Source organism: Amyelois transitella, chromosome 6 (genome assembly GCF_032362555.1).
Source record: "Amyelois transitella isolate CPQ chromosome 6, ilAmyTran1.1, whole genome shotgun sequence".
NCBI classification, from domain to species: domain Eukaryota; kingdom Metazoa; phylum Arthropoda; class Insecta; order Lepidoptera; family Pyralidae; genus Amyelois; species Amyelois transitella.
In genome coordinates this window covers 12,690,651-12,714,725 of record NC_083509.1, presented here as the reverse complement: position 1 = coordinate 12,714,725, position 24,075 = coordinate 12,690,651, and the positions used below count along the sequence as shown (strand labels likewise).

At 40.0% G+C, this 24,075-nt stretch overlaps 3 protein-coding genes across 10 annotated transcripts in view; 1 reads left to right on the top strand and 2 right to left on the bottom strand.

Annotated features, from left to right (window-relative positions):
* Positions 1-6,254, bottom strand: part of LOC106132027 (tyrosine-protein phosphatase 10D) — a 32,581-nt gene extending 26,327 nt beyond the window's left edge. For all 7 annotated transcript variants that reach the window (XM_060944535.1, XM_060944536.1, XM_060944538.1 and 4 more), the window contains exons 1-4: positions 5,939-6,254; positions 2,696-2,942; positions 2,063-2,169; positions 1,303-1,483 (exon numbers count right to left, since the gene is read on the bottom strand). In XM_060944535.1, coding sequence (XP_060800518.1) covers positions 1,303-1,483; positions 2,063-2,169; positions 2,696-2,942; positions 5,939-6,127 — 724 coding nt within the window. In that variant the 5' untranslated portion in view covers positions 6,128-6,254. The remainder of the gene's footprint in view (positions 1-1,302; positions 1,484-2,062; positions 2,170-2,695; positions 2,943-5,938) is intronic.
* Positions 6,255-7,141: 887 nt separating this feature from the next.
* On the top strand, positions 7,142-9,453 carry LOC106132041 (double-strand break repair protein MRE11). The gene has a single exon (XM_060944778.1). It carries the CDS (start codon positions 7,280-7,282, stop codon positions 9,185-9,187), a length of 1,908 nt encoding a protein of 635 aa, XP_060800761.1. The 5' UTR covers positions 7,142-7,279; the 3' UTR covers positions 9,188-9,453.
* Positions 9,454-10,365: 912 nt separating this feature from the next.
* On the bottom strand, positions 10,366-14,698 carry LOC106132040 (RISC-loading complex subunit tarbp2). 2 transcript variants are annotated; one of them, XM_013331351.2, is made up of 6 exons: positions 14,470-14,698; positions 13,792-13,977; positions 13,268-13,393; positions 12,699-12,869; positions 11,988-12,117; positions 10,366-11,298 (listed from the first exon to the last, which is right to left on the bottom strand). In XM_013331351.2, exons 1-6 carry the CDS (start codon positions 14,554-14,556, stop codon positions 11,051-11,053), a joined length of 948 nt encoding a protein of 315 aa, XP_013186805.2. In that variant the 5' UTR covers positions 14,557-14,698; the 3' UTR covers positions 10,366-11,050. The 2 variants fall into 2 exon arrangements, with proteins under 2 accessions (XP_013186805.2, XP_013186806.2); XM_013331352.2 differs by having other exon boundaries at positions 12,033-12,117.
* Positions 14,699-24,075: the final 9,377 nt, after the last annotated feature.

Sequence of the window (24,075 nt, the reverse complement as noted above, 5' to 3'; positions counted from 1 at the left end):
ATATTTGAAAATTTAGTAAATAATTATGGGTACTATTCTTTAGTATTTTAAAAAGATTTTATTATATTGAAGTTCTCAGTACATCTACGGTGAAGATCTGCTAAGTCATCTGCCGCACTGATGTGCGATGAGATAAATCCACACTGGTCCGGCACACTGACACACGATAACTCTACGAGTAGATTCAATGTCACCACGTCGTCGCGGTAAAAATTGTAATCATTTATGAATTCCGTTTAATTAGGCGAATTTAATTATAATAAAATTATTGTTAATATGACTGTTGTTCCTTTTTTATATCAATACACCATTCCTTAGTTTTGGTACGATGAATGTTGTGTTCATATCGCTTTTTGTGTGTAAGTATACATTTGTGGAATCTGCATAAACCTACTGAACCACAAGTGAAGTGAGGGCAACTCTGCTCATCCGCAAGAGAAATGTGAATGTGGGACGCATTTCTGTTCAACATTTACATGAACTATTAAACATATCTGAGTGCTGCACATAGTGTTGAGAAGTTAATATAACCTTAACAAATTTAATAGTTAAAATAAGATATAATAAGTAATAAGTTAAGAGCTACTTAGTTCTACACGAAAAAAAAAAACTATGCGTCATCATTGTATATTTATGAACCGTTTTTTTTTTGTATCGAATATTCGAAAGGTGTGATTGTCTAGCGTCACTTTACCTGTTGAGTTTCAACAGATGTCTTCATTAAAAGAGATGCATTGGGGTATCTAGCTAGAGAGGTAAGTGTTAGCGCCGGATAGTCGTTATTACAAGTTAGAACAAGTGTTAAACAAGTCAGTAAGTTAATCATTTTAAGTTACCCTGTGAAATGTTTGTGTCTTCATAAGTGTAGTGACTTTGATCGAGCTGCAGTGGTCTATTGATGTAAAAATTCATCGCAAATTATGTCACCCTTTAATCTCTCTCCCATTGTCATCTTTGGACGCTCCACCACTTTGCTTCCAGACCCAGAGTCCGATGATGCCTCTTCGACGTTTCTCAAATGCAGAAGACCACACAAAGTGCGGAAAAAAATTCCGCACTTTGTGTGATCTTCTGCATCTTAATGACATTTGCTCGCAAACATTATTAGCGATGTAAATTACTCTTTAACCTCTTTTAGTAAACTATTATAAATTTTTATTGAGTAAATTATTTCGCACTATGAGTATCCATGTTGTTACTGCTACGGTCCCGAGAGAAGACTAACTTCTAACAAGATATCCTGAACCAAAGGGTCCCATTCAGAACGCCAGCGTCACCATCAATAAAATGATGAAGACTCACGTGTGGTGAAGTTCCTGGAGGCGTAGGCGGCGCTCTCCTTGTCGTGCAGCAGCGTGAAGGCGTGCAGCTGGTAGGTGGCGCCGGGCGCCAGCTCGCGCAGCGTGTGCGTCCAGTTGCCCGCGCCCTCCACCGAGATGTTGCGGGCCGCGTCCGCGCCCGGCCGCTCCGACAGCGGGATCACCTTCGTTATCATATATGGTTCGTTTGTTTTATATACGGGACAAATTACACGGATTGAGTTAGCCTCGAAGTGAGTTCGAGACTTGTGTTACGAGATACTAACTCAACGATACTATATTTTATAATAATAAATACTTATATAGATAAACATCCAAGACTCAGGCCAATCAGAGAAAGTTCGTTCCTCATCATGCCCTGACCGGGATTCGAACCCGGTGACACAGACAAGCGCACTACCGCTGCGCCACAGAGGCATTATGTATAATCAAATAATGCAAAAATATTTTGCCAACCTACAGGTGATGTTGCGCGCCATGAGTGCGCTCCGACTGAGGGGCAGCAGTTATGGTGATGTGGTACTATTTTTACAACTTTAGCAATACTCATTAGTAAACCGAATTGGCTTAAACTCCTGATAGTTTATACCTGTCATTTGTCCTCCCTGCACCTGCCGGGGTCTTATAGATCAAACTTGCTGCACTAGGTGAATGCATTCACTGACTTAATCACTTCTAAGTAGCTCTCTGTATAAAGTGTGAGTACTGTTGATTGAAACTTTTGAGTTTTAGAAGAGTGTTACCTTAAACCGGAACCCGGAGTAGTCCCCGTGCGCGGGCGGCGACCAGGCGATGGTGGCCTGCTTGTTGCGGCCCAGCGTCACCGTCAGGTTGGTGGGCGGCTCCGGCGCTGCCGACACAAGCACGTCGCACAATTTGCACAACACTAACATGTACAGTGGGCCTTTTGCAAAGGAACTCTGTGGCTACATACATTCACACGCCTCTTTCCCGGAGCGGTAGGCTGTGACTACATCCTTCCACTTCAACACTCTCGGCGATTGAGGGTGATACACCCCGATTATTTTCATATTTGTTTGATAGTACTATGGACTGATTAACAAGAATGGATAGAAAAATTATTATTAGATGTTATTATTTGCATCTTAATTCTATCATAAAGCCTAACAGCTGAACGTGGCCTATCAGTGTTTCAAGACTGCTGGCTCTGTCTACCCCGCAAGAGAAATATATAATACGAATGAATTAATGAAAAATAATAAGATAAGCACAAATACTTTTTAAAAAAAAATAACAATTAAATAAATTCTCTAAATCTGATTATGTCTGAGAAAGGTATTTTGGTGGTTCAACTCTTTAAAAAAATATTATCCGTCACATTGTCATGATAAGTATGATAGAAATGGAAGATAAACCTGTGATGATAGTCTGGTTCCACGTGAGCAGATCTGCGAAGGTGGCATTGGAGTAGTACAGCATAAAGTGGTACTTGGTGCCGGGCAGGCCCTGGAAGTTGATAGTGGAGGCCCGCGCCGGGACGGTGTAGTTGGGCGCGGGCTTGCCGTGCGGCGGCCGGTAGTCGAGCCGGTAGCGGCCGCCCTCCGCGCCGGACCCCGGGATCTCGATCACCAGGTCCGCGCACGTCACCTCCCCACAAACCATCTGCACCAAACAATACAAAAGTTAAACAGATCATAATGTTCTGTGTCATAATGTATTGTGACATTGTGCCACTGGGGGTCCCCTGCGCCCTATACATGCATCCCTTTGGACAACTGCAGCGCGCACCAAGTAAAGAAGCTTGCTATCTTCTGAAGGCTAGGAACTAAACCCACACCCTCTTATATATTGTAATATTAGGTCCTTATATATGAAATTGGCGTTTTCTTGTACTATCATCATAATCACAAATTTCTCCATTTTGGTTAGGAATTCCAAATTAAAATTTATACAGCTATTTACACATGATTTTTTTCTACTGATTTTGGATTGCGTCACTGAGTTGACGAAGTGAAAAACTTGAAATTTCGCGTTATTTACGAGTACGAATTCTACCGTGGGACCAATGCTGCGGAAATGGCTCGGCGTTATTGAAGAGTATGGCGGTCGTGTCGCAAAAAAAAAAACAGTGCGATTTCGGTACCAACGATTTCGTTCTGGTAATTTCGACCCGCAGAACAAGCCCTTTTGACGGCAGTGGATGAAGAATTGACGACTATTGTGGAAGCGGATCCATCGCAAACCACGTCCGAGTTAGCTTCAGACTTCGGTGTTAGTGATGAAACTATATTAATCAACTGGAAGTAAATTGAGAAGATTAAGAACTTGAAAGGTGGGTACCTCACGAATTGAGCGAAGCAAACCGGTAAACGCGTGTCGACACCTGCGTTACATTACTTTATTGACCGGCACAATAATGAAGGGCTTTTAAATTAAAACATTAACTGGATTTTCTACGATAATCGGAAACGCTCATCGCAATGGCTGAACCCTGTCCAGACAGGCAAATCCTGCCCCAAGCGAAAATTGACCCAACAAAAGTGGGTTGTTAACATTTTGTGGACTAGTGCCTTTGTTTATTAAAGTTTTCTTAAATCTGGCCAGACGATTACAGCAGACATCTATTGTCAGCAATTGCAAACTATGATCTTCACGCCACTTACTTTACGACAACACTTTACTTCAGACCACACTTGGAATGTCTTAGATATCCACCATACTCCCCAGACCTTGCTCACAGATTATAATTTTTTTCAAATTTGGATAACTTCTAGGGGAAATATTCAACTCCGATAGAGCAGTCCAAACCGCCTTCAGAGATTTTATTGATTCGATGATGAACAGTTTTTTTTTAGTAAAGGGATCAATGAACTACCTATGAGAAAATAATGATTTGAGAAATAATATGTAACCAAATGATGGTTCTTACTTCTTAATAAATATATTATACTACAAAATATTCAACTTTTTGTTACTCCTATACCAAACACCAATTTCATATACATATAAGGACCTAAGACTACCTAGTCCTAATATACTAATCCACATTTCTATTCTAAGTTTGGTTAATTGTAAAGTTGATGTTGTTGAAGAAAATGCTGCAGTGCAGTTTGTTATTGTTTCTTCTGCCCTGATGCTTTGGTAGCATTAGTAAACTTAGTTTTAAGTAAATTATTTGACGTCAACCAATGTCGTGAAACCAAAAGAAGCCTGCCTTCTATGGTCCCTTGTGAGTCTTACCCACAATGTACCTGACGTATTAGCTCAATGATGGAATTGAGCTTCAAATAATGACAGATTACTAGTGCATTGCCTAAAAGACGAATATCAAGTTACAAATTATTGTGTTGTTTTCGATTTATGTTCAAACTTAATACTCATTCAATTTAAATATTCTTTTTTTTTATTAAGTATTTTAATTTTATTTAACATTCAAACAAACTATCTAGTCTACTACTATAAATGTATAGATTGGCAACATTGTTTTATTGCTGAACAAATGGTTATTTCCAGCCTGTGGTTTTGTGGCTGGGGATTTCAAATTGTTGTCACCACTCAAATAATGCCAATTTAATTTATTAAATTTGATGACTACACAATGTTCAATTCATTTGAACCTAAAGAACTATACCCTGGGCAGCTGCCCTGCCTAATGAAAAACATTGTTTTATACATACATACAAATGATCACGTCTATATCCCTAGCGAGGTAGACAGAGCCACCAGTTTTGAAAAGACTGATAGGCCACGCTCAGCTGTTTGGCTTAGTGATAGAATTGAGATTTAAATAGTGACAGGTTGCTAGCCCATCACCTAAAAGAGGAATCCCAAGTTTATAAGCCTATCCCTTAGTCGCCTTTTACGACATCCATGGGAAAGAGATGGAGTGGTCCTATTCTTTTTTGTAATAGTGCCGGGAACCACACGGCATTGTTTTATAATGTATAGGAATTGTTCTAAATATCATCAGTCAGTTGTCTAGTTGTTGATATATTTAAATAATGATACTATGATGTTGAGGTAAATGTGGCAGATAAGAGAGATGAGAGATATTTTAAAGATTGATAAAATAACTACAACCTTTATTCAAAAATAAAAATTCAAAGCTTTTATGCATTATTATGAAACACTTCAACATCACTTAATAATTGTCATATCACTGATAAATGTTCCAATTTGTATTGGTTTCACAACATTGGTAACCATCAAATAAATTACTTAAAACCAAGTTTACTACCACTTCCAATATTCTTTTTAACATCAACTTCATAATTATCAAAACTTAGAATAAAAATGTGGACAAGGGAATACATTGATGACACTTAAATTGATTCAATTAAAATTTTAATAATAAAAAATATTTTTAAATGGAATGTCAATTTATATAAATTAATGTACAAATTGTACTGAATTGTGATTTAAGTTCAGCCTTTAATTAAAATGTTTTCAATTCTTTCCTCCTCTGATATGATTTTCATTCTGTGACTTGTCTCAAATATTTATATGATATATAAAAGCTGTGAAATAAGAGTTAATAAAACTTTTGCAAAATATGTGTGATTAGTTGAATACATGATTCAACTCATCAACATATCATAACATTGTGAAGGTAGCTACTAAAATACATCTAGAAGACCCCATGTCCGTACTGTCCTTACCGTGAATACGAGCAGCGCGAGCGCCAGGGCCGTGGCGCCGCGAGCGTACTCCGCCGCTTGCACAATCGACCTCTTCCACATCATTGAAGGCAATTCTCCAGTTTCACATGACACTTTCTCCTCCAAAACATTCGTCACTACACTTGAACAATAACATATTTCTTTTGATTTATATTGTTTAGTACTCATATCATCATGCTACACTACTTAGGATTTAATAAATGCACGATAAAACATTACAAAACTGTATATTTACGCGAGTAGGTAGCGATTTCCTTTGATTCGTATGTCTTTCGTTCTGTTTCGTTTCGTTTCGTTGTGTTGTGTGTCAATCAGACAGTTCAGTCATGTCATAATGCTGTCAAAATGTCAAAGATAATGTCAAAGTCAAACTGATATCAACAGGGTTACCAAAACATCCGAATCTTTCTACCAAAATGTTCCCGTCTTAGAATTCAATTTAAAACCAAAAGATCATCATCACTTCATATCTCTGTCTGTTCACAATAAACTCGAAAAGTAATGGACAAATTTTCATACGGTTTTCAACAACAGGTAGAGTGATCCCTGAGGAAAAAATACTCCCATCGACAACACTGCTAAAACCTTTTAGTTACAACAAAACAATATAGATTAGGTGGGTAATAATTAGTAAGACTTTTAGAAAAAGTTGCGTTTTGTTTGAATAATTTTCATTGTGATTTTATTGAAATTATTTATATAGTCAGAGTTAAGGTTCTTTCAGTCCGTAATTTTTTTTTTCATTTTTATTTAGGTACCTATGCAAAGGAATACTTTCGTTTATTGTCAATCAATTATATCCGAACGGTGACGGGACGGATTGCTAGTACATGTAATTACTATATTATTAACCTTTTGGGACAACAAAAAAAGTAGCTAATTCCGTTAGTGTAACAAAATAATAATTAAACAATAATTATGGCGGAGTTTTGCACCAGTGGTAAATTCCAGAAAAAGTAAGCTATATCACTCCCGAAGGTCTATTCTATATCTGTACCAAATTTCATGAAAATCAGTCCAGTAGTTTTAAAGATTTTTCATTACAAACATACACAAATGCAAATCATTTATTTGTTATATAGTGAAAAAAATCGTGTGAATTTTGGAACAATCACAGATTTTTTTGCGTCAGTTATTGCTTCGCAAGTGATGAGAGCAACATAAATTATTTGTTGGCAACACTGTTGTCCGCTTACTTTGGTTTGGTTGGTTTGACCGGCTTGATAAATGTTTTTGGTTTTGTGATTAAAAGTGCAGCAGTAACAAGAACCGGCAAATACATACATAATTTGTGTGAGAGTTATTAGTCAAGAATAGAAAATGGTGGGTATCGATCCTGGGGCATGGGCGTCGGAAGATACCATGAGAATTATGATTGCATCTGATATTCATCTGGGGCATTTAGAAAACGATGCCGTACGTGGCGAGGATAGTTTCATAGCATTCGAAGAAGTCTTGTCCCTCGCCGTAGAATACGATGTGGATATGATCCTGCTTGGCGGCGACCTGTTTGACCACGCGAAGCCTTCGCCCAGTTGCATGTACAAGTGTACGCAGCTAATACGTAAGTACTGTCTGGGCGACAAACAAATTGCCATAGAACTACTCTCTGATCAACTGGAAAACTTTTCTCGCGTTGTTAACTATGAGGATCCTAACCTGAATGTGTCTTATCCTATTTTATCTATCCACGGTAACCACGATGACCCAGTGGGGCAAGGCAGTATCAGCTCATTGGATATTTTGTCAATCACTGGGCTGGTGAATTATTTTGGCAAGTGGACTGACTATACACAGGTTCGAATTTCACCTGTGCTCATGCAGAAAGGTTGCACAAAACTAGCATTGTATGGCCTTAGTCATCTTAAAGATCAGAGGCTAGCTCGGCTCTTTGCTGAAAAGAAAGTGGAGATGGAGCGTCCAGATGATGGGGAGGACTGGTTCAATCTACTAACATTACACCAGAATAGAGCAGACAGGGGGCCTAGTAACTATATTCGAGAAGATGTTTTGCCTAACTTTTTAGATATGGTTGTATGGGGACATGAGCATGATTGCCAATTGTTTGCTGTCAAAGAAAATAAGAGGGAACATGAGGGATTTATTGTTGTGCAGCCAGGAAGCACCGTGGCCACGTCGCTGGCGACCGGGGAGGCCCTTCCTAAACATTGTGCTTTGCTGCAAATTCACAAACATGATTATATACTGACTCCAGTACAATTAAAAACTGTTCGTCCATTTATCTTCAAAACAGTCGTACTCTCTGAAGAAAATTTAGGAGAAGAGGAAGTTAATGAAAACGAAAAAGTTCAAGAATTATTGAAAGGAAAAGTCAATGAAGCAATTGAAGAAGCCCAGCGCTTGCTGAGCGGGCACCCCAAGCAGCCCACCATGCCTCTAGTCAGACTGAGTGTGTTCTTTGAAAGAGACGCACAAGATTTCAACAGAGTAAGATTTGGTCAAAACTTCAATGGCTTAGTGGCAAATCCCAATGATGTTCTCAAAATGAAGAGGGAAAAGAAGATTCGTGACCGAAAAGAGAATGTTCCTATCAATGATGATGAAACCATGAGTAGTGCCGCTGTCAATGCTGTGGACATAGAGTCATTGCTGCAAGATTACTTCCATACCCTACCACCTGAGCGGCGGCTGACCGTGTTATCTGTGCGCGCAGTCACCGACGCCGTGCGCGACTTCACACTCAAGCACGACGAGGACATCTTCCGACGCGTGTTCGACGCCCACCGGCAGCGCTGCGTCGCCGCGCTGCACGCCGCCGGCGCCGAGACCGTCGAGGACGTGGAGGCGCAGCTCAAGGTCAGCAAACAGGAGCTCGACGCGGCCGACAATGACACGCTCAGCGTGCTCATCGACAGGAGCCGGCCGGTGTCCAAGCCCGCCAAGCCGATAGTGCGCCTCTCCAACACCACCACCAGCCCAGTGATCAGCAAGCGCGGCGGCGGCGTGGTGGTGCTGTCGAGCGACGACGACGAGCCGGTGGCGGAGGTGGCTCGAGGGCGGGGGCGCGGAGCGCGGGGCGGTCGCGGCGGGCGCGGCTCGCGCGGCGGGCGCGGCGGCCGCAGCACGCGCGCTAGCAAGGAGGTGGAGCCGGAGCGCGAACCGGTCCCCGAGCGCCGCACGCCGCGTCGCGCCGCTCAAAAAACTAACAATTGGCTCCAGAGCATAGCTAATTCTCATCGCAGAATCGATATCGACGATTCGGACTGAAAAATTCCAATAGCTAAGTCGTAAGTCATAAGTAAGCGTAAATAAGGTTATTAGGTCAATAAGACAAATGCAGACGTTTTTGTAATACATTATATAATAATTAACTAAGAAATGGACTATATTTTGCTCCACTTTGTTACCCCCTCATTAAAGATACCTGTGAAATTTTAAAATAAGTAGATTTTTACCACTGCCTTTCCCTACAAACTGTTCATTAGTTAAAATCGCATCAAATTTGATTAAACAGTTCTTTCTTGGTTAAGGGAATGCCTTAGATTGTTTAATATAAATAAATATATACAGAACAAACATCCCTAGAAGTTCGAGATTTGTATAATGAGATACTAACTCAACGGTCGATTCTATATTTTATGATAAATACTTATAGGTATACATATCCATCCATGACCCAGGTCAATCAAGAGAAATTATGTTTCTCATCACGCTTTGGCCGGAATTCGAACCCGCAACCTCCAGTGTCACAGACAAGCGTACTACCGCTGCGCCACAGAGTAATATATTGCTAATAACGTTTTTAAGGTTCCCAAAAGTAGGTATGGCGGTGCCGATTATTGAAAGTTACTGGAAAGTAGCGATTGTCTGCGTCGTGCTACACAAACATAGGAACAACTACAACAATAAACTTAACTATAAGACCGGCTGTGATGAAATCGTATTAAGGGTACCTACTTGTTCCGGGTAATTAGTTCCTGCTGGTTATGACAGTGGAACCATTAGTCAATACGTACGTACATATAATCACGTCTTATATCTGTTGCGGGGTAGACAGAGTCAACAGTCTGGAATAGACTGAGACGGAGGCCACGTTAAGCTGTTGGGCTTAATGATAGAATTGAGAATAGTTAATAAATAAACATATCTGTGGTTCTCGATGGTTTTTTAGTTGAAGGTGAAACCACGAACCAATGTGTTTTACTTGTGAGTCCATGTCTAACTGTAGAGTGATCAGGCACAAGCGTGTACTAATACATTTATAATTTTTAGCCATAACGGGTAAGTCTGACAGATGGACCTGTCTGTACTCAAGTTGTTTGCACATAATCTCAAAACAAAATAATGCCAAGTAAACAAAGTGCCAAGTAAGTAAAGTGAGTCCAAACATAAAATGTAACTTGGTTATTGGAGTGGATTCTAGGTAATTAATTAAAAGAAACCCGTAAATATAAAAATAGCATTTATTGAAATTCAAGTATACATATAGGTATGTACATTGGGATGCAGGTGAGGATATCGTCGTGTTCACTGGAAAACCTTGGAAATGAAATATAGCCGGCCTGCTAAAATGAAAATACCTACTGTATTATGTACTAGAGCTAACATTACATATACAGGCAATAAGCAATGCAAAAAACGACAGAAACGTCTGAAAATAACCAATGAATGATGGTAGGATGGAAAGCAATATACCGTCTGAATGTCTAACCAACGTATTATAGTATTTACATCGTAAACAGTTTTACTTAAATCTTAAATATGGCAACAAATAAAAGCAAGTGAAAATCATTAAAATAAGTGACAAAACATCTGCTTGAGTTCTTATATATAGATATAGGGCATGGCGGTTTATGTATTGGTGCGTCAAGGAATATTTGATTAAGAAAGGATTAATAATTTAAACAAAGATATTAAACGACTAGTTTTTTGAGGTGTCGCTCTTGGATTTTTGGCAATGATTTCGAATACATAATCTATGCAAAAAAAGTTCTAAAAAGTTATATCATATCAATAATTTATAATCTCCTTACAAACACTCGTTCACAATACAGCGTCGTTTTGAAGATCACATCTGATCGTGGGGACCACAGGTTGATTAATTGAATGAGCGAAACAGCGTCGGGTCGGTCACAGCGCGTGCTGCAGGTAGCGCAGCGCGGCGCGCGCGGCCGCGTCGCGGTCGGCGCCGGCCAGCAGCACGGCGGGCGCGGCGGGCTCCAGCGCCACCACGGCCACGGGCGGCCCGCGCTGCGCCGGCAGCTCCGCGTACTGCACCGCCAGCCCCAGCGCCGCCGCCGCCGCCGCCAGCGCGCTCTGCGGCTCCGCGCCCGCCCGCGCCGCCAGCGCCGCGCGCCCGCTGCTCAGCGCCTCCGGACCTGCCACATTACCCCCTAGGTGACGTCTGTACTAATGAAACTCTTCCATGATCCGGCGACGGTAACCACAACGTTGATAGACCCAGAGTGAGAGTAATACGATAGTTCCACAATAAATTTTACACTTGGTTATTAACACTTGTGTTTTTTTTAATAGCCCTTATATTTATTAATTGTTTGACTCAGGTCTATTAAAAATTTTTGTTATACATTTATCCCAGCAGAAAAAGCTGTGTCCAGTTACCTGAATGGAGCAGGTGTTTTCGAGATGATTCCCTCAGCGTTAGAGCATCAGTTTTATAACTTTTCTTTGAGTAATATCCAAGACAAATAATTAGTATTTACTTTTTAAAGTGTACAGAGGAGTGTTAAATGAATGTACCACATGCATCATTATCAACAAATGAATGAAGTTAATAAAGAATGAACTTATGAATGATTTGTGAACGAGAGCGTTAAGCATTATTTAAGCCATGAAGTAGATAGATTTATTTCTTCTTTTTATGCATTTCACATATCAATGTTAATTTTCATTAGTAATTTAAGATGTACTGTGCATATAGCCAATTATTGTGACTTTAGTTGAAAAGAAAATATACAGATTTTTTTTACACCAAAACAAACAAAGTGACCCAATTTAACAAAAATATCCACAGCACAATAGGAGACACACAACAGAAATGCGTTACCGAGATGCGTTTGCAAGCCCAGGTGGTAATCAGCGATTCTCTGACCTAGGTCGGGGCGGCGCGCCGCGTCCTCGGCCGCCTCCTGGTAGCGCTCCATGACGCGCTCGTGCGCGCGCGCCAGCGCGTCCTCCTGCAACGCGACCGCGCTCTGAGAGTCTCACTCACTTCAGCCGCAACAACTCACTGCAGGAGAAGTCCTCACAACAATTTTCACCTTCCGTTATTTACGGGCGGCCAGCTGTCACCCTTCATACCTATCTATAAAAACATTGTGGTGTCTATTTCAAGCATTGTGCAAAAAGGAAATGACTTTCGTTTATTGGATTGATCCTCATTGGCGCCCTACAATGTGGGCGACCAACCAGAAACGTGAAACCGCGCATCATGTAGGTGCGGTTCGAATGTTCGTCCGTGTGGTTCCCGGTTTTATAATGGGACCACTCCATATCTTCCCGTGAATGTCTTACAAGGCGACTTAGAGAAAGGCTTATAAACTTGGGATACTTCTTGTAGGCGATGAGCTAGCAACCTGTCACTTTTTAAATCTCAATTCCATCTCTAAGCCATACAGCTGAATTTGGCCTGTCATTCTTTTTACGACTGCTGGCTCCATTTACCTCGTAAGGGGTATATAGACGTTACTATATATATGTATGTGCAAAAAGCTAAAATTTGCCTATTCTACTGCTCATAAAAAATAAAGTAAAGAACCTCATCGAAGTCCTTGGTAATGGAGAGGTTCTCGCGCAGATAGGAGTAGAGTTTCTCAGCGGCGAGCTGGCGGGCCGCCTTCTTGGTGGTGGAGGTGGCGCAGCGCGAGTGTTGCCCCACGCGCGCCACCATCGTGAAGTGGCGCTGGTGCGCCGGGCCCGTGTCGCTCGTCTGATCAATATCACATTCAATACCTACTCAAATTTATTAACTATAATCAGTAATCTAGCAATACCATACATATTTAATATTATGAAGATATAACTTTTATTCTGAAAATCTTCTCTTAGTGCATCCCTATACTATAAAAAAAACTTTCATGAAAATTTCAAATCTAGACCCAGCGATTTGGGCTGTGTGTCAATCAGTCATTCATTTACTTATATGTTCTTACTGATTAATTTTATTAGTAACAAATAAACTCAAATTTATTTGACATTCCAGAAAATTGCAATGGATGTGAAGGTTAGATTACTCTAAAACCTACATAAATTATTTCATTGCTATAAAATATGGCTAATGAGTTTAAAAATAGATAAGTGATACCTTGTATTTTATTTGACATTTACCAGGTCATATTCAACAGATGGCAGTCGATACTCAGCACAGAGCTCTTTCAGGAGCGCCACGTAGCTGCGAGAGCCCATGGAGGCGGGCTCTACATTGTCTCCTGCACCAGGAATGTTTTTTCCAATCTGCAATGGTATTGATCAACAACAAAACGTCAAAATTAATTCTCAGTTTACATGCAATTTCAATTTGATTTGGTAAATTTCCTTAGCCATTATGTTTGACTTTTTAAAAGGTTGTGATTACCAACAGATAAAATAGTTTCAAGATATTTTTCCACATTTAATTAAATATAAATAATCAAAATAGTTGACTATTGTGCTTGTAACTTTTAATATGTGGATTATTTAGTTAGAAAGAAAAAAATTAAGAAAATATGTTTATTTCATGCACTGCAACATAACAAAACATTAAACCTATAACAATTTTTGTACCCCCTCAACATTCTTCTTATCATTGCATTTGTACTTATGGTGGAAAATTACTTTTTGGTATGAGATATAAGAACTTGTTTAAGTTTTACCTGTGCTGCTTGGTAGTTATCCAAACGATATGGCATCGGAACGTTGTAGCCGGCAGCAGCGAGCTCCCGCAGCATGAGCTTGGCCACCTCCTGCTTGGCATCTTTCTTGCAGCGACCCGTTGCCGTCACCTCGATTCCCTGCGCTTTGCAACGGTACTCGAACATTGCTTGATGTTGTGGTCCAGACTATGCATACAATGTCACAAATAAGACTAGGAATATTTAATCTTGGAAACAATGAGATTCCAGGTGATGTATTTCTCTGTAATTTTGCATACATATCATCATGCCTGTTTCCCATTAGAGTAGGCAGAGACTATGGCATTCTGCTTGATATTTTCTTAGCAGACCTATCCTGCTTCCTCCACTCATTACTCATTTCGTGCATATTCAAAGTTTATGGGTACTCCTAATATATTATTACATATAGAATAATTATTACATATAGAATAATGAACCCGTAAAATCGATGACGCAGATTACTTACCGATATACCGGTATGTTATCAAATTTCAGAGAAATGGCACGAAGAACAGATAATTTCGACTTAGTTGTAGGTTTTGGTTTATTAGCAAAGTATATCTTATTTGTAGATTCTCAACTTGGAGTTTAATTTATAATATTTTTATCTAACGAATCGCTAAGCCAAATAAAGAAGGTAGGAATGTCCCAACTTACTTGAGATATGCATTCGTAATGCGGCATGGTGTGTAGCTTGACCATCATTTCTTGCAGCACTGTTGCTGCGGTTTTCATGTCTGTCATGATACTCAAAGTTCAAAAAAACGATAAAATGGAAACGAATACTTTCTTGTGGTGCAAAACAAAACTTATAAAATAATAATATGGACACAACAATTTAGTACCTATCCTATGTTATTATCTTTTCAATGTAGAATGTTGCCAACATACTCTGAGGAAAGTCCGAAAAAAAAGTTTTTCTAATTATGCAATAAAAGAACGAAGAAAAGTTTATTACCTACTTTTAAAGACTTGATTACATTAGAATTAAAATGTATGTGAAAGATCGGGACAAGAAAGCTGTTGCCTCTGGTTTTAAGTTAATGATACTCTTTACATTCATTCATTCATAAAATCACGTCTATATCCTTGGCAGGGTAGACAGAGTCAGCAGTCTGGAACGTGCTCAGTACCGGATTAGCCACGTGGCAAGAGCAGCAAATGCTACGGGCCCCCGATTCGGGGGGGCCCGCGGTGTAATACCTGTCCGACCGTAAAAAAATATCAATTTATAATACACGTACCTTAAAAAAATACACGTATCTACCACGAGAAAAGTTGGTATCAAAATCTACAACAATAATTTAAAACTTTACCACGTTTCTACAATTGAGCGCTGGCTACACCAAAAGTTGTGTTGTACTGCTTGCACTGCGCTACACGCGAAGTTGGCGGCACTGCAAAACTAACAGGGGAATCCCCTGATATTGTCATCGAACGAGCTAGTCGTAACAACCCGATCAAATAAAATATGATTCTATTGACTACTAAACAATAAGAAAATGCTGTACATTTATGTTTGGCACAACATAAAAAAAACTTTTAAAAGGACTTTAGATGTGAGCCATTCTTGAAAAACGCCTCACGTATGTTCAGTGCTTACGAAGATGATTTGCAGAAAAGCCTAGGCGACGAATTAGTGCAGTTCGCTGAACTGCTGAAAACAGATGTGGCTACTGTTATTGAAAGCAAGAAACCAGAGTCTCTGGAACTGAAATTTTATAAACTTTTATAAATAATTCCTTAGAATCGTGTTTCCCAAACGTAGAAATTGCCTTGCGCGTTTACTTGTCTCTCATGATCACTAACTGCAGTGGCGAGCGTTCTTTTTCAACGTTAAAACTTATTAAAAACGAGTTAAGAAACACGATGGGCCAAGAACGTCTTAATCATCTTACTTTGATAAATATAGAGTATAATTTGCTTAGAAAGTGGGAAAAGGTAACGACGAAGAATTTGCTTAAAGAAGTCGATAGTGAAAGTGTTATCTCTAAATTTGCCCATATGAAATGCAGAAAAGTTTATTTGTAATAGTTTTTTTTTTATTGAATATCCTTCAAATTGAGAAACTATAGAAAACCAAGGGCCTCTTTACAGAATTTGCTACAGGCCCCGTGCTGGCTTAATCCGGCACTGAACGTGCTGTGTGGTTCCCGCACCAATATAAAAAAGAATAAGATAACTCCATCTCTTTTATATGTATGTCGTAAAAGGTGACTAAGGGATAGGCTTATAAACTTGAAATTTTTCTTATAGGCGATGGCCTAGCAATCTGATCTGTCACTATTTGAATCTCAATACTCCTTACAACTTAGTATTAAATAACTGCTGGGCATATTTTTAGTTGAGTTTATTAAAAAAGCTTGTTTAAAGTTATTATCAAACAAAACCATATTTGATATTAGCCACGAATATATTTAGCCCCTTTAATTATTTATTTGTAAATTTGTAGCCCCTAAATTCGGGGAAAATACCTTAGCTGGCAGCGCGGTTAAAACGTAAAATCTTGGAAAAAACAAAAGTTGACATTGACATTTATTTCAACGGGCCCCTCCATGGCATAGGTACCTGACGGAGACAGTTTTACTTTCTGCAGTCTTTTTAGTGCCGTATGGTTCTTGGTACTTTATCATAGGAACATTATATTTCTTTCCAGTGGATGACATATGGCGCTATACTTACATATGAAGCTGAATAACTCCGAGTGTTCGGATTAACTGCCTACACTCCCAGATTGGGGCCATAAGTAGAACCCAGGCCAGTGCCGGATTAAGCCAGCGCGGGGCCTGTAGCAAATTCAGTCAAGAGGCCCTTGGTTTGCTATTGTTTCTCAATTTGAAGGGTATTAAATAAAACAAAACTATTACAAATAAACTTTTCTGCATTTCATATGGGCAAAATTAGAGATAACACTTTCACTATCGACTTCTTTAAGCAAATTATACTCTATACCTATTCATCAAAGTAAGGTGATTAAGACGTTCTTGGCCCATCGTCTTTCTTAACTCGTTTTTAATACGTTTTAACGTTGAAAAAGAACGCTTGCCACTGCAGTTAGTGATCTTGAGAGACAAGTAAATGCGCAAGGCAATTTCTACGTTTGGGAAACACGATTCTAAGGAATTATTTAATAAAAGTTTATAAAATTGCAATTCCAGAGACTCTATTTTCTTGCTATCAATAACAGTAGCCACATCTGTTTTCAGCAGTTCAGCGAACTGCATTAATTCGTCGCCTAGGCTATTCTCCAAATCATCTTCGTAAGCACTGACCATACGTGAGGCGTTTTTTCAAGAATGGCTCACATCTAAAGTCCTCTTAAAAGTATTTCTATGTTGTGCCAAACATAAATGTACAGCATTTTCTTATTGTTTAATAGTCGATAGAATCATATTTTATTTGATCGGGTTGTTACGACTAGCTCGTTCGATGACAATATCAGGGGATTCCCCTGTTAGTTTTGCAGTGCTACCAGCTTCGCGTGTAGCGCAGTGCAAGCAGTACAACACAACTTCTGGTGTAGCCAGCGCTCAATTGTAGAAACGTGGTAAAGTTTTAAATTATTGCTGTAGAATTTGATACCAACGTTTCTCGTGGTAGATACGTGTATTTTTTAAGGTACATGTATTATAAATTGATATTTTTTTACGGTTAGACAGGTATTACACCGAGGGCCCCCCCCGAGTCGCGGGGCCCGTAGCATTGGCTACTCTTGCTACGTGGCTCATGGCTAGGAAACGTAACAATGATTAACGCCAGGAGGTAGATGACTTCTGTCCACTTTCGGTGGTGTCTTAAGCTGAATATTGTTATCTTGACAATGTAGGCAGTCACTGAAGGAGTCACATAAAAGGGGCGACCGTGCTTGGTGTATTGGTTCCTTTTGGTTTTCCAGGAGAGTTCTTACCTTTCTTCTACCTCGAAGCAAACATATGAAAATGATAAGCGAATTACTTACGACTTAAGTAACTATTTCATGAATTTTTTTTATTGAACAAGATAGGATATTTAGTTGTGCGATTTAAAATATAACACATGGTATTTTAAACTGCCTGGCTGTCTTTTGTTGCACTTTAGTTGCGCAGTCGGGACACAACCCGGACGTGTCCGGCTTGTCGTTCGCCTGCGCCGGCGCCGGATGAGGGGCCGGCACGGGTGCCGCCGGGGCCTTCTTCGGCCGCAACATTTCAAATAGCTGAAAGAAAACTAGCACCAGCATGTTGAAGATGCAGAAAATGGTGGCGTTCAGCATGAACTCCTGCACGATGTGCGGGTCCGGGAACAGGACTTCTTTCGCCATGGCTAGTGCCGCGCGCGCGCCCGCAGCGACTGGCGGCCCCAGTACAGGATGCCGTGCACGAACAGGATGCACGCGGTCACGATGAACAGCCGCAGCAGCGCCACCACCAGCCGGGCGCCCACGTCTCCGTTCTTGATCTTGCTGATCGGTTTCGTAGGCTTCCTTTTCGCTGACTTGGACTTGCCGGCTGCCATCACAGTGCCTGGTCGCGCGCACAACTCGCGGCTGGCTTTGATAATGTCATATTAAACTGAGGACATAAAAGAACTGTATTTTTTATAAAATATTTCGTGCCGGCCGTTCTGGCCGATGTGACATTTTTACACGAACTCTGACAATGACTGTCAACTGTACCGTTAGCATTCCATAATATAAAAATACTTAGGGCAAGAAAGTTTGTATGAAGTTTATAAATGCTACCCATGCAAAGCCGGGGCGAGTCGCTAGTCTTTTCTATACTTTATTATGAAACGTCTTTATATTACAATTAGAATAGATTGCGCCCGCAACTCCGCCTGCGTGAAAAAACCTTCATGGAGATAGGTTCAGTTATATGATGTGAAAAATGAACAAACAAACACACACTTATAATATAAATAGAGATAAGATGTACTAAAATGGTGGAATATTAAGAGTTTATCACCAATTTTAGAACCATTCTTCCATCTGGTTTTTATCTAACCTAACCCACATTGAATTATGGTTGCATGCTGAAGTATGAAGTTAGGTACATTAAATTGAGTCCGGGGTATTTTGACCATAGATCCCAGATTAGGAGTCAGGTTTTTACACGTAATGACTCCAATCTGACTTTCGCAGGTACACATAACCCGTATTGGTCCATGGTGTTACATCCTGTTGCCTGCATGTGCAGGTTTCCTGAAGGTGTTTTCCCTCGCCGTAACATCATCGGTTAGTATCCTAACTAATGTACATAACTTCGAAAATAGTCATTGGCCGTGGTGGTATTTGAACCTGTGCCTTTCTGCGCATCACGCATTTTAAGCGGGCACCTTGCCGATTCGACCACCGACGCTCCTTTCCGACATCCATTAGAAAGGGATGCAGTGGTCCTTTTACGAGTATAATATGCCGGAAACTACACGAAATTTCAAGAAAGTGAAAGTAAAAAGTATTTATGCGTCGAACACAATAGCTACAAAAAAAAAATACAAAACCTTTGCCTTATTTAAAAACTGAAAAAAGTCAACGTAACAAAACTTTTTCATTTTTAGGGTATCGTTCAAGGTTACTGGAGTTATAGGTATTTATAGATTATATTATTATAGATTAAATTAGGTATTTATAGAATACAATAGAATATATTTAGAAAAAAATTGGATACATGGTATCACTTATTGATTATAGCGGTAATAGATATTACCGCTTCCAAAACGCATTTATAGAAAAAGCGGAGGAACAAACTACACTACAGCATAGCCAGGGCATGTTTTCTGATTGGCCTAGGTCTTGAATGTTTATCTATATTAAGTAATGTTTAATCATGCTAAGATCCCTTATTGCCCCAGCGTTAAAGACCTTGGTCTACAAATCGAATTAACTTTTAGCTGGGTTCCTCACGTCACTGAGGTCTGCCGTAATGTAACTGGTACGCTTCGTTCTGTTTATAGACTAAAGAACTTCCTTCCTCTGAGAACCAAAATCTCCCTCGTCCAATCCTTAGTCATTCCTACTATAGATTATGCCGACGTGTGTTACTGCGATCTTACTTAAGTCCTTCTCCTTAAACTCGACAGATAAGCCAACAATTGCATTCGCTTTATTTTTAATATTCATAAATACGATCATATTTATTCTTTTCGTTCGCGGTTATCATGGCTTCCTATTCCTGAACGTCGTAGTAAAGCCAGAATTCTTTGTTTGTTGTACTCTCTACTCAATGATGCTCACTCTCCTCTTTACCTAAAATCTAAATTCCCGCTTCTGAGTTCCGCCTATTCCCGTTCTCTTCGTTTTTCAGACAACCTGACTCTGCGTACTCCTCCGTTCCGATCTACTTTTTTGGACAAATCTTTCCAGGTTCAGGCTGTAAGGCTGTGGAATGCTCTTCTTGAAATGATTAGGAGAGCTCCTAGTCGATCAACGTTCAAACATGCTGTGAATGGATTCTTTCTTCGGCAGATCAATAATGGGTCATCCTAATTTAATATTTTTATGTATGTATATGTATTTATAATGTATATTATGTATCTTGTAGGTATTTATGCATTTTTTTGTAATTTTTTTTTTTTTCAGTATGCATATGCACTTTATCGCACCACCAACTTAAAGTATTTTCTGTTTGGTCAGCTGGTTAACTGGTAGAGAATGCCAAACGGCATTAAGTCCGCCTTTTGTACATTTTTGTTTTTGTGCAATAACGTTATAAATAAATAATGGCGCTGTCTACCCGGCAAGGGATATAAACGTGATTATATGTATGTATGTAAAATGAAATAATAGCGATAGTCGTTTCGTTATCAATGGGTGATCGGTGGCGGGCGCCGCGGCGGGGGGGCTGCGGGGTGCTCCGCTGACCTACATCGCGCTCGCGTGCGGCGCCGGCCGTTCACCCGCCGCAAGGAACTACCGGATTACAATCCATACCACCATGAGGACCGTATGATTAGCTGTGTACGGAAAACTAGCTCACGGGTATGGCAGCGTGAGTCGAGTCAAAAATAGAAGCTCTTGCAGCGAACAAACTGTATAACAATAATTTAGTTAATTTTAAATTAGGAATAAAAGTAAAATTAAATATGTAATAGATGTCGTATGAAGCTGAATTTATTTCACAGGTCGTAAGCTATGGCAGTGCTACGCCATTACGTTGAGCGTCTACGCCGTAGCTGCTGCGCTACGACAGCTCTACGCCGTAGGCCAGGCAGACATTGTCACACTTGCATGATAACCTTATAGTGATTATTCAGTGCGGGTCTATTGGTCGTGTTCGTATCTCCGTGCGAAAGCTGCGGGTTAACAGGTGAATTTTTATATAAAAGCGAAATTCAGTCGCTCACTTGTCACGTAAACTCAAAAACTACTGGGCCCATAAAGATGAATTGGCAGGAAGGTTGTACCTAAGTTTGTAACTACGAGGCGTCAACTAAGAGAGCATACATACGTATGGTCACGTCTATATCCCTTGTGGGGTAGACAGAACCAACAGTCTTGAAAAGATTGATCGGCCTCGTTCAGCTATTTGGCTTAATGATAGAATTGAGATTCAAATAATGACATGTTTCTAGCCCATCGCCTAAAAAAGGAATCCCAAGTTTTTAAGCCCATCCCTTTTAGTCGCCTTTTACGACATTTGGAAAGAGATGGAGTGATCCTATTCTTTTTTGTATTGGTGCCGGGAACCACACGGCACTCCGTTAAACTAAGAGAGCATTTTTGAAAATTACTGCGGGAACGGGAGATAATTGGAATTTTTTGTATTACGCGGACGGAGCTGCGGACGCTCCCAAGTTAATTAAAACTGGAGTCTACGTAAAAATTTAATTTGGCTTAGGCTGAAAGATTTTAGTTTTTATTTTTGAATTGGTTCATTTTTACAGTCGAGGCCATATATAAACGCTGACTCAATCCATATAAACCACCGCTAAAGGTTTAGTTGTCCCCGCTCCGCCTGTACACATACTTCAAGCCTAAATCTTCGAGAGTTGAAAAAAAAAGTTATTAAAATAATTATTAATTGTTAGTGTGTATTTTTCTAACAGGAATGACATCCGTAAAATTATATAATCTCTAAACTTAGTGTAATCGCTTTTCATGAAATCTGTAACTGTGAAATATGTGACAACTTGTGCAAAGAAAAAATTAAGTAGAAAGGTATGCGTTATAGTTACAGAAAATGTTGACAAAATGTGTTTGCTCCTCTGGGACTTCGCCTGGGAAGTCGGGACGGTCGCTTCATAAACTATGAATAAGTCCCTAACTCCCTCGCTACAGCTCCAATATATCGCCTGCGGAGAACAGCGTTGAAGTCTCGATACATAATCATCCATTTCACACCTCTTACTTACGATAACCAGTCACATGTTCATAAAATCGCACGAAGTCGCAGGCAAAACCTAATAGATAGCCAGCAAAGTATAAAGTTTATGAAACTCCCAAAGTCTATTGAAGGTGTTAATTACACATTGAAACTCATTGGAGTGTTTGAAAATCTGTAATGAAAATGGAGTGGCCCTACTAAGGAGCCCTAAGGAGTCCTAAGGAGAAAATATTATAAAAGCGCAAAATTAATTAAATGTTTATTAAAATTAAACATCTTGAAGTATATTTTTATTCGAGGGAAACCCTGCATGTAGGGACAGAGATTGTCTACACCTTGTCTATTTAAAAATCTACGCTTACTCTCGTGGTACATATAACTATCAGCAAGACCAAGCTATAAAGGTCGTGGCGCGCTGTTAGGACAAATGCTAAATGAGCTCTAGGCGTTGTCGCCTAGTTGCTGGAGTGCGCTCTCCGGCGGTGGTCGGAAGCTTCTAATATACAGCGCCATTATCGCTCGCACTCGCTCCATAAAGCCGTCTGTCGAAGCACAGTAATTGGATATAATATCTATTGGCACGGAACTCAGTGTGTTCTTTCATCTTTTCACAAGCGTCGAAGCAACAAAGAAATCTAAATATTTATTTTGAAATTCATTATTATAATTTATTATGATTTTAGACGCGTTTGTCTTTCTGCGCGACGATTCAACCATGTGATTATATGAAGTATTTTTTCCGAAAAGGTCGGCGAGGCTTAGTCCTACGTACTCGAGGCTGCTGTAACCACGGCATGTACCGTGGAATGTAAAGTAGGCTTGTAATCTGCGCGCGGCGGCTGATCGCCGACATTTGTCATCCCAGCTAACGAGCTCCCGCGGGACCGACCGCCGCGACCCAGACCATTAAAACATTCGGCTTTATTACCACAATAAGTTAAATAAGAAGCGCAAATAAATCAACTCCGAGGTTCAATCTAAAATGGCAGAAATAAAGTATCGCCTATCCCGTACCTACTATCCGGGGAAATTACTTTTAAAAAACTCTGCTGTGCTAATCTTTTTAGTCAGAATTGAAGTCAGAAAATAATGTCTTTGAAGTATAAATAACAGATGTTAGGTGTTTATTATTAATAAAAAAAAAAAAATTCGATGAACGGAAGTAGCAGAGAAGCCCATAGGTTCATACAAAATTGTAAAAGCAAAACTCGAGTACAACAACTGGTAAGAGCGCCATCACTTTAAAATCTAATAAAGGAAGAAGCAGTTAAACATCCCACATATTACTTTGGCGGTCTTTTTAATTATTCAATCTCCAGTACCCTCGTATCTCAGCTAAAAGTTATAATGGAATAATACCGCATGTGTGTGCGACGGGAATTCTAAAGCGAAACAATTAGGGTTAATTAACAGCCCTCATTTGCCGGAACAACACATGAATGAAGGGATTAGCGTCCGGGGAGCAGAATAAAGTGGTGTAACAGATTACAGACGCGCTCATAACAATAGTAAATTGGTTAATATGAGCCACGGCGTCGATACGTTGGAGTTATACATCTGGCGCTGTGATAGTTTGTGCAGGCGGGCGGCGGCGGGCGGCGGGCGGCGGGCAGGGCGGCAGCACCCCGCGCCTGTTAGGGCTGCGACTGCAAAGAAAATCTATGGTGAAACTGACAAAACGATATCAGAGTAAACATTTCTTTTTTAAATGTGATAACATGCAATACAATTAACGACTATAAATCTTAGAACAAAATTTTGTTCCCACTGAAAATATAATATTAAAGGCACTCTCAATTAAATGAATGGTCCGGATCTTCGCAATAAAGACGTGCCGTGCTGCTTTGTCCGTGCAGGTGGAGCACTTTAGTAAAGTATAATAAGTTATGTTTAGGAATTTAATTTTAGCATAGTATATATATAGGCCGAGTCTCTGGAAGATTATGTATCACATAGATTTATC